General features: G+C 37.1%; 1 protein-coding gene across 1 annotated transcript in view; it reads left to right on the top strand.

Annotated features, from left to right (window-relative positions):
- The window catches only part of SYCP2 (synaptonemal complex protein 2), a 117,139-nt gene extending 106,211 nt beyond the window's left edge, over window positions 1-10,928 (top strand). The window contains 21 exon segments of the mRNA XM_014956087.1: window positions 240-358; window positions 886-916; window positions 1,515-1,579; window positions 1,687-1,744; window positions 2,443-2,498; window positions 3,003-3,051; window positions 3,176-3,350; window positions 3,726-3,793; window positions 3,910-4,089; window positions 4,716-4,902; window positions 5,290-5,540; window positions 5,656-5,826; window positions 6,587-6,677; window positions 7,122-7,274; window positions 7,570-7,697; window positions 8,398-8,492; window positions 8,574-8,673; window positions 9,432-9,490; window positions 9,789-9,867; window positions 10,054-10,110; window positions 10,461-10,928. Of these exon segments, the coding sequence (XP_014811573.1) occupies window positions 240-358; window positions 886-916; window positions 1,515-1,579; window positions 1,687-1,744; window positions 2,443-2,498; window positions 3,003-3,051; window positions 3,176-3,350; window positions 3,726-3,793; window positions 3,910-4,089; window positions 4,716-4,902; window positions 5,290-5,540; window positions 5,656-5,826; window positions 6,587-6,677; window positions 7,122-7,274; window positions 7,570-7,697; window positions 8,398-8,492; window positions 8,574-8,673; window positions 9,432-9,490; window positions 9,789-9,867; window positions 10,054-10,110; window positions 10,461-10,535 (2,247 nt within the window). The 3' untranslated portion in view covers window positions 10,536-10,928.
- The last annotated feature ends 458 nt before the right edge of the window (window positions 10,929-11,386 follow it).

An 11,386-nucleotide genomic window follows, 5' to 3' on the forward strand; every position in this document is an offset into this window, starting at 1 on the left:
CTTCATTCACTTTCGAATGTTATAGTACATAAAACCATAACGTTCAAAAGAAAATGTCTGCTAAAATGATGTTTTGTTGCTCCCTGTTTGGGCAATGAAAGTGAAAAAGATTTTCAAAAGAAGGTGATTTAGCACATTTAATGAAGTTTAGGGCATTAATAGGAACTTGTAGTTCTGTTTGCAGCTTTGCCCTTCTGTTCAAAGGGTTCAAAGTTGAGTCTTAAACTCTGTTTTTATAGAAAACGAAGTCTAAAGAGATCACAGATGCGACTAAATCACTAATCAGTAAAATTGGTGACAGATATCAAGTAAAGACTGATGAGAAAAGCAAAGCAAGATGCTCCTTGGGTTTTACCAGGTATGATATGAACTATTTACTTTTGTGCTTATTCTTTTTGTGCACGTAGTTTTGTCTGTGGTTGCCTCCTCTGTCTTCAGGTATTTCACATCCAGCTTTCATCTGACAAACCCTGTCCTACTGAAGTGTAGGAGCCCAGTAGTCAGTTCAGTAGTTGCAATAACCACAAAGGCTGTTAGAAACTCTTCAGTGGCTGGTGCAACTGATGCTTGGAGATATGTTTTACATATAATTACATGCTCCCCATGTCTGATTGTAAATGGGTGACAAAGGACTGGAATAGCTGTGTCACCTATTAAACCTTGTGGGTGGGGACCTGGCCGTGCAGAACCTGCAATGTATTGTGTGTCTGGAATTAATTTTTCTAGAGCACAAAAGTGAAAGGGGCTGATCTCTTAATTCCCTTGGGTTTGCATTTAAATGCCAGAATAAGCTTGTTGTGTTTGATAAGGCTTTTATTTATATAAACAGTGTTCTAATGCATATTTTCTAATTAGCATTTAACAAAATGTATCCTTACTTTTTAGGCCACAGTTAAATAAATCCTGTGTCTCTAAGGTAACATTGCTTTTTCGGCTATTTGTTTCATTTCATGTGTACATGCATATATGGTGGTAGCTTGTAGATGTAAAGCTAAAGTTCACAAACCACTGAACGCTGAGTATCTGTAGGTGTTAATGTTAATTACACATTGACTGTATATACTTAAAATACTTTTAATATATTTACTGATGTGGAATAATATGTTTAGAAGTAACTGTCAGCCAGTGAAACCCAAATTAATTTCTGTTTACAAATTATGTAGTTGACTCTGCCCTGTTCAAAAGGAGCAATGCTAAATATTTAGAATAAAAATATGATAGTAAATGAGATTATAGAATCCTTAAATGGGATATAGCTAAGACACAGAAATTAGTCTCAATGCTTGGGGGGGAAAAATTGTGAGGTTTTGTTGATATCTTTAAAGGATAAACTCTAAAAGATTTAGTTTCTACTAGCTCTTGTCTCCTTTTGCCCTGCTGTGCTGGTCCCAGGCAGTGGAGCTGGAGCAGCTGCTGGGCTTTTTCTTACGTGCCTGGTGGAGAACTTGCTTTCTGAGATGACAGGGTGCATCCTCCAAATTTGACATGGGACTTAACTTTTTATTTCTGTATAGGAAGAAGTTCAGCATAGAAACCCCAAAACCACTACTTTGCATAATGGAACTGCTGGTCATATTATGTAAGTAGTTAAAGCATTTTCAAACAGAATTTCCAATTACCCATACCTACCTTTGTGAAATGCTCATTAATTCAGTCACAAAATTGATCTGTGTGTCTGTTTGACAGGGATGATGTCTACAACTTTAACATCAGTGGGTTTGATGAGCCTACAATAAAGCTTGGAGTAAGAATATAACTGAAACTGATATGTTATGAATAGAATATAAAGGAGTTCAGTCAACTTAAATGATGTCTGCTGGAAGTACAGTTAACAGCTGGAATCAGTGCCCTAATTTGAAATTTTAGAGGGGAAAAACGTTTGCCATGTAAATACCTCCATCCCTTTCAAATGTAGAATGATATTTGCTATCCTAAGCTTCTGGTGACTTAAAGATATTCTGATGTTTTCCTGAATAAAGAATAAAAGAGGTTTTTATGAGTATCATTATCTTTCGATTGATCCTATTATCCTGAAAGCGCTATTGCTTTCCTTCCGATCCCCATGGCAAAGACATGTTTGCCCAGATATTTGAGTAAAAGGAAAGTCTAGGTAAAGTAGAAGCAAAAGACAACAAAAGACAGCCTTGCTGCTTATGGCTCAGAGAAGGCTGCTGAATCGGTGAAGGCAGGGAAGCAAAGTGGATGGAAACTAATGTATGTTAGAGATATTGAAAGCTTCAGTCAGTTCCTGTTGGTTTTAACTATCAGCTCTGTTGTTAAATAATTTCTAAGATAGAAATTAATCATCGAAATTTAATTGTCAAGTAAAAAAACTGAGCAAGAAAGCCCCGAGCTGTTACTGTCTGATGGCCTGTTTAATTTTGTTTAAATTGTGTAACAAATCAAAACTTTAATTTGTTTTTAATTTATTTACATTTTTAGGTCCCAGAACTGCATGTTACTGAGCTGAGTGTTCGTACAGATCCAAACACAAAAGGGTAGGGATGTTTCTGTGGTAATCCCCAAGAGCAGCACTGGCTGCATCCTCCAGCGTTCCGTGATGACAATCCAGGGAGTGTATGCGGGACAGCAATAGCTTGGCTGGGGTGTTTCTTCCAGCAGTAGACACAGCTGCTGGGGCCTCCTAGGCTGTTTCTGATTTTCCTTTGGGAAGCTGATAAAAAGGAAAGAGTGTACTTCATGAAGAAAACAGCTTTGGTTCTCTTCATGGAATACTGTGGGGATGCAAACCCCTTCACAGAGTGGGGTGGTGGTTTGTTAATGAGGAGCCTGCAAAGGGACGTGCTGGTTCTGTGTGTTCTTACTCAGCATTAGCAAATCAGGCTTTAAGGTAAACACATATTTCCTAAATGGATGTGAAAACAAAAGTAGGTACATCTGTCTGAATCCTTAATCCACATATCCCATGAATAGTAGAAAGATTCAGAACAAGTATTTTTAAATGTATCATTTGAAGATTTTTTTTTCTTTTTCTAATTAAGGAATGCAGATGACAGGAAAACTGGAACTGAAGTTAAAGGAAGGAAAAAAGTAAGGCTCAGATTTTTGTGGGTCAGCGCATACCTTGTCTTCCTGCCTCTAAATACCAATTCTGTAAGTGAAAGGTATATTAAAAGTAGATCAATAAACTTAAGAACTTTTTTGGGTTTTGTAGACTAGAAACAATCAAAACAAGAAGCATCTCTTTAGTGACACAGACACAGAATACAGAGCTGATGACAGCAAGACAGACATCAGTTGGCTACAAGAATCAAACAGAAAATCTAAACTCCAGTTAATTGACTACAGTAGAAGTAAAAACTTCAGGAAACCAATAAGCACAGACAAAGGTAAGAAACTTTGTTTCATATTTCTTAAGACCGCTGCGATAAATTTGTCTGTAGATACTCGGTGCAGTGTGTGATGTGCAGTGTGTGATGTGCTGTGCTGCAGATACGATACAGGTTTGTTATCTTATTTCCAAGCATAACAATTCATTTCCAAAAAGTCTGTATTTCAACATGGAACGTTGTTGGAGGATCAGACAGGCAGAGGTTGTTGTCAACCAAAAAACCTTTGGCTTTTTAAAATAATGTGCTGAAGGAAGTTTGCTGAGTCAGTAGGTTTGCAGGCATGTAGTGATTCTATGATATTAGAGCTAGAACTCTAAATGTCAAACATTTTACTATGTTATTGATTTTTTCTAACTTTATGTATTGTAACAGCAGAGAAATTCTCTGAACCTGCTTGCCACATGGAGAAACCCAAGGGCAAAAATGCAAATAAGAAAAAGGTAAATGTAAATTTGAAAGTAGACTTGTAATACATATTCAAAATGTCTTAACTTACTCCAGAAATAATTTTATAATAATTTTTCATAAACTGAAAGATGTTTTTATTCTTTCAAAGAAAAATGAATATAAAAAACAGAAGTCAAGAGTTGTTGAAACAATAGAACAAACCACCAGAGAAAAACGACCTCGAAGAGCAGCGTTAGCAAAAAATTACAAAGAGCTTTCCAGTTCTGAGTCAGAGGGTGAATGGGAATCTTCAGCACGCGCCTCTAAGGAGGAGAAATCAAAAACACAGGTATAAATTGCATTTGATTCTTAAAAATGCACTTCTGCCATGTTTTTCAAAATAAACTCTGGTCTACTCTGCAATTTGTACTCCTGAATTGTAAGTGCCCAACATGAGCAAGTGGAAATGAATTTTCTTTATTATTTCTAGCAATGCCCTTTTTCTAATATTTCAGTATTTAGCTGCTAAGAAAATCCGTTTTAAATAACCACCTCAGTCATAGTAGTATTTCAGTTTCTGTTTATGGAATTTACTCTGCTGCAAAGAACCACCGTGTCCTTTACTTTGAAAACCTACTGCTATTTTGAAAAAGTCTGAAGTGGGAGGTTTTAGTGAGCAGAGGCTGTTCTTGTAGGTAACGTGCTTGTGCTGGTGCTGTGCCTCTCCTGGGCACAGCAGAACGTGCCGGGTGGGGCAGTACCTTTGCTGAGGATCCAAGTAGGACTATTTTGTAAATTAAGATGTTGGGTGTCAAAACATTTTCATTCTTTTAGTGTAACATTTCAGTGTATATGGCTAGGTCTGTAAACTTCATTGATTAAATCACAAAGCATTGGTAATTGCTTCCAATATATATATATATATACTTCTGTACGTTTACAAATAATGTTTAAATAAACTTTGTATTTCAATAGAAACATACGAATGGAGAAAACAAGGATGATAATCAGCAAAAGGAACTCCAGAGTGTTCTGTCTGTGGAGCCAAAGAGAGTAACTAACTCTGTACATAAAGCACTTACTAAACCAAAGAATTCTGCAGAAGAAAGGGAAATTGAAGTGCCTTCATCTGAGAGTCCTGCATCTCTTGAGACAATGAGAAGTATGTATTTTGACTTGTAGTTTATAGCAATTCTGCATCAGAAGTTGGAGGTTAAATGAGGATTATCACAGTCGTAAAATTTTAGATTTATTTCGTGCTTTTAAAATAAATGACAGCCCCTAATTCAGTGTGTACCATGTAATTTAAGGGAGCGTGTTTAAGGTTGGTGCAGTTATTTGACATCGGGATAACATAGATGTGCAGTACATAAGTGTTAGAATGAATCTGGTAACTGCTAAAATAGTGAGGAGAGTGCCATAAGTGCAAGTGTGACCAGCCCACACTTCAATTCCCCACTTGTGAGACTTGCACATACCTAGAACTGGAGCAGTTACCAGTGTGGGGCTTTCACTTACCTCTGCTGACACTTAAGTGACTATTTTCTAGGTGCTGAGAGGGTGTCAGAAGGAGATGTTCCTCCAGAGCTGACTCTCAGTGAGAGGTCACCTGGTCTCCAGGAGTCAACACCAGAAAAAACAGAAGTGTTAAACTTTGAGAAAGGGATCTCTCCTGATAACTTCTATCCGCAAAAAAATAATATTCAAAGTCTATGTATGAACCAGTCCCCTGAGGTGACCGTTAAAAAGTTAACATTTGGAAATAAAAGTTTCTCACCAATCTTAACTGACGCATCTGTGGTAAGAATATTATTTTACAATTATTTTAGCTGCAGTTGTTCCATTCAGCTGCCAACTGTTCGATGCTTTTATACATTTCCTTTCAATAATGATTTTTTTTTTTGTTAATATGCAGCTCAGCTTAACGACGTATAAAACTGTCAGTGGAAAACTTGGGAAGGGCTCTGTGTCTGAAACTCGCGATAACAAGGAAGACTCGAGTTTCAGACGCTGCTTTTCAGACCTACTCTCTGGGAAGGGGAAGGTGCCAGAGATCCCTCAGCCCGGCACCAGCACCAAGGAGGAGGTACATTGCTAAAGCCTGTGCTCTTCCAAAGAGCACTGTAGCTTTTCCTTTGTTTCATCTGCTTTACAGATGGTGAGGCTTAAGGGAAATGCATCTTTCTTAATGTTAAACTCTATATATAATGTTTACTTGTGACCTGCTTGGAAGATCCTACTAGTAATTTTTAAATATTTGAGATAAATTAGGGAATTCTTTATTATATGGATACAAGGAAAGAATTGTATCCCCACAAGGTCAGTTATAATTAATATCTTTAAAAACAACAGGGATTAAATATTTTTTCTTTATTTTCAATGAAAAATAAACAACTTTTCACAAATTAAAGAATAGTGACATCAGCCTGGAAAAATTGAGGTAAAAGGGGGCTTTCACAGTTTTATCATTAACATACTAAATCTAACAGCTATTGTAGCATTGGCAAATAACTAAAACTGCTGTATGCCTTCAAACAGCTTCTCCTAAGTACTTTTGCTGGTGAAAGAAGTATTGACTCCTTTAAGAAATAATTTTTTCCTATTGCAAGAAACAGTTAGACCTTATTTGTCATTTGACTTCTTGCTATCGTTAATTATTAATGGGGTGAAGAATTTGTTTATTCTTTCATCTAATGAGACCTAGTAGTAATTCAAGTTTGTTTTTCTTACTGTAGTTGTGTTCATGTCCCTAGTTTAATGAAAAGCAACAGAAACGTGGATTTCTGATGAAGACTTCTAAGAGTGCTTTAATTTGGAAGCCAATAAATCAGTGCCTTGTCTTTTAGGAGTGTGTAGCCCCATCCCCGCTGTCTGTTTCCAGTGGAAGCAAAGTGCAGTCCTGGAGTGAAGAGCCCTGTGGCCCCATAAACGAGTCAGGTACAAACGCTCCATTTAAAGCAAAAAGCTTTTGATGTGTATCAGTACAGATTAAGAAAAATGTTTACTTGGCATTTAAGTATCGCCCAAGTCTTTTAATCTTGTTTTCTTTCATATATTTTCAGTACTGCTCCATTTTTACTCTCTCATTTTCTTTGCTGTTTTAATTACCTCCAGAAAATCCAAAAACTGGGCTCCAAAATGTAGTTCCTGTGACCGGTTAGTTGCGCTCCCATCCTGCTGCTCACTCCCACCACCATCTCCTGGCTGCGCAGCGTGCCCTCCATAAACACAACACTCAGGCATTTTTCTGTACTTCTTGAGCTTCACAGCCAAGACACACACTCCTAGAGTGTGGACACAAAGGCTCAGTAAACTCTTACCTTCCCATCTCATTGTTCTAAATAATCCTAAAATTAAGCTTTGTTTTTATGTTTATTACAGGACCGACTTTCCTCAAACGGCGGTACCACAGTGATACTGAAAGCAATTCTGAGGAAGTAGAAACAGGCAAAGGGAAGGAACAGAAAGGAAAGAGAATAGAAAAGATACAGCCCAGAAAATTATTTAAAACAGATGATGCTGTTACATACAGAGGTTAGTTATGGCCTGGAAGTTGATTATAGCTGTGCAAAAGTTTAAAGTAACAAAACAAAGTTTTAACAAGAAGAGGGAGTATCCATAAAAAAGCATTTTACATGTTAAAAAAAGTTGAATATTTAGAGACTATCCATTTAAAAAGTCAGAAGATTGATATGAAAATAGAAACTGCTCTCATCCATCTAATTGGTGAAATTAATATAACGATGCTGTTCTAGGCCCAGTTGAAACTTCAGCTGGGATACTTCTTCGTACACAATTGTGATTTTTATCTTTTTTTACTTCTCCTCAGTGTCTGAAAGCATCTCTACGGTGTCTGTGAATGACCTGTCTGTCCTGGACAGGGAGCTCTGGGAGCCTGGCTGTTCGACTGTCAGTATCTGTCAGAAGCTCCAGAAAGAATTTACCAGGAAAATAGAGGCAAGACCTTTCCTCTGTGCTGTTTGGGGGGAACGTGTGTGTGGATGAGAGCGGGGCTGGCACCACAGGATTTGCTTAGAAGGACATGAAAACAGCTACATGCATAGAACTGCAAGAAACGACAGAATTCAAGTTTCCTTTACTCCATTTTAAATTCCTTTACGTACCTTACTCTCCAAAAATTTTGTTTCCTGCATCTGTTTTATTTTTTTGTCCTGTCTGTTTCCAAACAAGCTCACGTATCTGAAGTCATGACCATAGTGCATTTTGGTTTTTTTCAAATTGTCATACCCCATGAATGAAATTCATTTGCAAAAAGGAAACCATGAGCCTGAATAATGTGTATGTTCATCTAAGACAGCTCTAAGCACCCATCATTCATTTCGTGGGTACTTTCTCTATTTTGAGGAAATATATTTTTCAAATAATGTACTTCTAATTAGGTAGAATTTTATCAAAACCATAAACCTCTGTTTGCATTTCAATAACTGATTTTCTTTAAGAGATAGGGAGATAATTTAAAAAAAGTTTTCTGCTAAGCAAAAACAGTACTAAACATACTACAGGTGGTTTTTTTTCCTAAATTGATAATAATCTGAATTTAATGTTAAACAATCCTCTTAGAGCCGCTCACATTACAGGTGGGTTTTTCTTCCTAAATTGATAATAATCTGAATTTCATGTTAAACAATCCTCTTAGAGCCGCTCACAGAGAATGGATCACTTTACCAAGCAATCGTTAAGAGCAGCCCATGAGCATTTGACAACAATGAGTTACCAGCTTCATGAATGCAGGTCTGTAACCAAAGATTTATTTTAAAACACCTTTGAAATGCAATTAATACCTTCTAAAAGTACCTTGTTTTATTTTGGTAGGGTCAAGCAGCTGGACAAATTTCATTTTGCTCTCCTTGAGGAACTCGAGAATTTCGAAAAAGATTCTCAGTCCCTGAAAAACATGGAAAAAGAATTCTCGGTTTGTATTTTAATTACTTGATCATGGAGAGAAACAAATTCTTATGGAGCCCATAAATTACTCATATCATCTTTAACTTCAAATCATTAATTCTGTTTTTAAAAACCCTTTATTGTTTTGCTTGAAGTGGGGTCATATTTCAATTAATGAATTTGAGGTGTAGGATGGGCCAATGCTGTGGTCACAGAATGTCCAGCTCACCACTGTGTTTTTCTCCCTGGACTGAACTGCTGCTGCTGCTAACGGGCTGTTTACCCCACTTTGTGGGCCTTTTTCCAGCTGGGCTGTGTCTCAGGAACGGCTTGTAGACTTTTGAACCTGATTTGTTGTGAGTTCTACAAGAAGCAGTTGACGTTGTGGGTCTGCTACTTGCTGTAATGTAAAAAGCAATATACAAATACTCATGTAAACACAAGACTTATATTTGCTTTTTTTTCTTTTTACCCTGAAGGCATGCCTTATTTTAATCAGACTTTCCATTTAATTTGTTCTTTTCCATACTATTGAAACTGTTATGCAGAACAGGTTTCTGGTGAAACTGGTTCCATGAAACTAGAGCCCTGAAGTGCCACATCCCACCAGCTAAGCGTAGTATTGATTATTTTCTCCAAGCATCTGTGGTGACTGTGTAACTCCTACCCAGTGTGTGCTCAGTTTGTGATTGTAGGTTATTTTATTCATATTAGATATTAGTCTGTTCAGAAAATGTTGGTGCCTATTGATTATCATCTATTAATATTTTTTTTTTTTCTTTCTAGACCTTTTGGAAAAAACAAGTACATACTTTTAGTACATACATGAAAAATGAGCAGCAGAGGTTAGTTGGCTTCGTTCTCCCCAGGCTGGGATTTGAGCTATCAGTCAGGCTCACTACTGTTCTCTCTGCCATTTCTCTCATCCATTCAATAGAGATATAGATGAGATGAGAGAATGAGATTAAAAATCTAATTATTCTCCATGTGAATTTCCCCACATACCTGAGGGACTATGCCAGTAGTAACGATGATGGTGATCTTTAGCCATGCTTTTAAGTACAAATAAGGGGATGTATTCGTAAATATGTCTGCGAAGTTCGTATGTAGCAAAGCTCTTTGAACTGCCTTTTATTTCTTCAGAGTCCAGATTCTTAAAACTTCATTTGAAAAGAACATCTTCCATACTGTTGACTATGAAGAACATATTTTTACTTCAGAGGTATGATGAACTTCTGTTTCTTTCTTGTTTTTAATCATTCTTCAATTTTACCAACAGATCTAAGTATTGACCTCTTCCAAAGTCTCCTTCCTCAGCACTGCACGGTTGTGGGCCATCAGGGTGTAGTTTTGCTCTGGCCAGCGGGTGACCAGAGGTAACAGAGATGTGTGCCCTCTCTCCTTGTAGATGCATCTGATGAAAGAGGACATGAAAGGACTCCAGGAGAAACTTCTTAAAGAAATGGTAAATAAAGCTACCTTGCCCTTGTTTTTTATTTACTGTTTAAGTATTGCTCTTTGAACCTCAAATTACTAAAAATTGTAATTTCTAGTCCCCTATCAAAAATACAAACAAATCAGAATCCCACTATTACTGACATGTTCTACTCTAAACCTCCTCTGGGTGACAAAGGCAGAGGGCAGATAGGGATGTACTGCTTTAGTGCTGTGTCTTGGGATGTTGAATGTTGATGTGGAAAGAATAATATTTGATATGTTAAAGGCAGCATATGCTATGCATCAGAATTACAATACTTATAAACTGTTAAAGATTTTTATTTAAAGTATGTGACAAATGTGGTGGTTTTTGCACAGCAAGAAGAGGAGCTGTGTAATGTTCGCAGAGGGTTGCAGACGTTGTTTCAATCAGAAGACACAATTCTGAAGTAATATGTTCAAATACCTTCCTGAAATTCAAGGTGAATATAAACATTCTCTTATAATGTAAAATTTGACCACTTTTTTTTGTTTGCTTTTTAACACTCAAGGAAACTACTGTAACCAAAGCGTATTTTCCTTAATAATATTGCAATCTTTGTGGATAAGTCTTCTTTATATGTGAGATTTGGAATTATTTTACTGAATCTGCTAAAATGCATTATGTAAATGTTTTTAGTTTTTAGCACGTGCTATTTTTTAAGAAGTCTTCAGCAATTTTTGTAGGTTATTTAGGTGACTTCCAGATAAATGACTTTGTTTTGGGTCTGTGTGTACAGAGTCCCCCTTTGGTCTGATCAGAGCCCCCTCAGTGATGCCTCAGGGGTCAGGTTGCCTGGTTTGACCTCAGCCCCCCGGCTGTGGTGTTAGACTTCAACAGGAGTTCTGAGAGAAACCTAAACTGTAAGCATTTGTGGTTGAACTGCATTGCAAATAGCTGTATTAAATATTTCAAGAAAAACATATATTGTCTGCCTGGTTTTTTTTTCCTTTTACAAAACGATGTTATTACTATTTTACTTACTATTTACAGTATTTCCTGTAAGAGCAGAAAAGGAAGGGCTCTGCTCTGGAGCTCACAAACACAGCTACTCACTGATACAAGGAACCGGTCCCTAATGTTTATTTTCAGAGAGAAAAATTGATTTAAAATTGAGTTTTAAGGTAATGTTAAGCGAGGAAACTCTTTGACAGAGGTCCTAAAAGAAAATGGGAAAATCTGTGGCTTTCTGAATTGCTTCTGAATCTTTCTACCAATGCTGTCTCTAAATGCCTAAAGCAGGAAAGCCCCCGGGGGCTGCAGC

This window comes from Calidris pugnax, unplaced genomic scaffold (genome assembly GCF_001431845.1).
Source record: "Calidris pugnax isolate Ruff unplaced genomic scaffold, ASM143184v1 scaffold50, whole genome shotgun sequence".
In the NCBI taxonomy this organism is placed as follows: domain Eukaryota; kingdom Metazoa; phylum Chordata; class Aves; order Charadriiformes; family Scolopacidae; genus Calidris; species Calidris pugnax.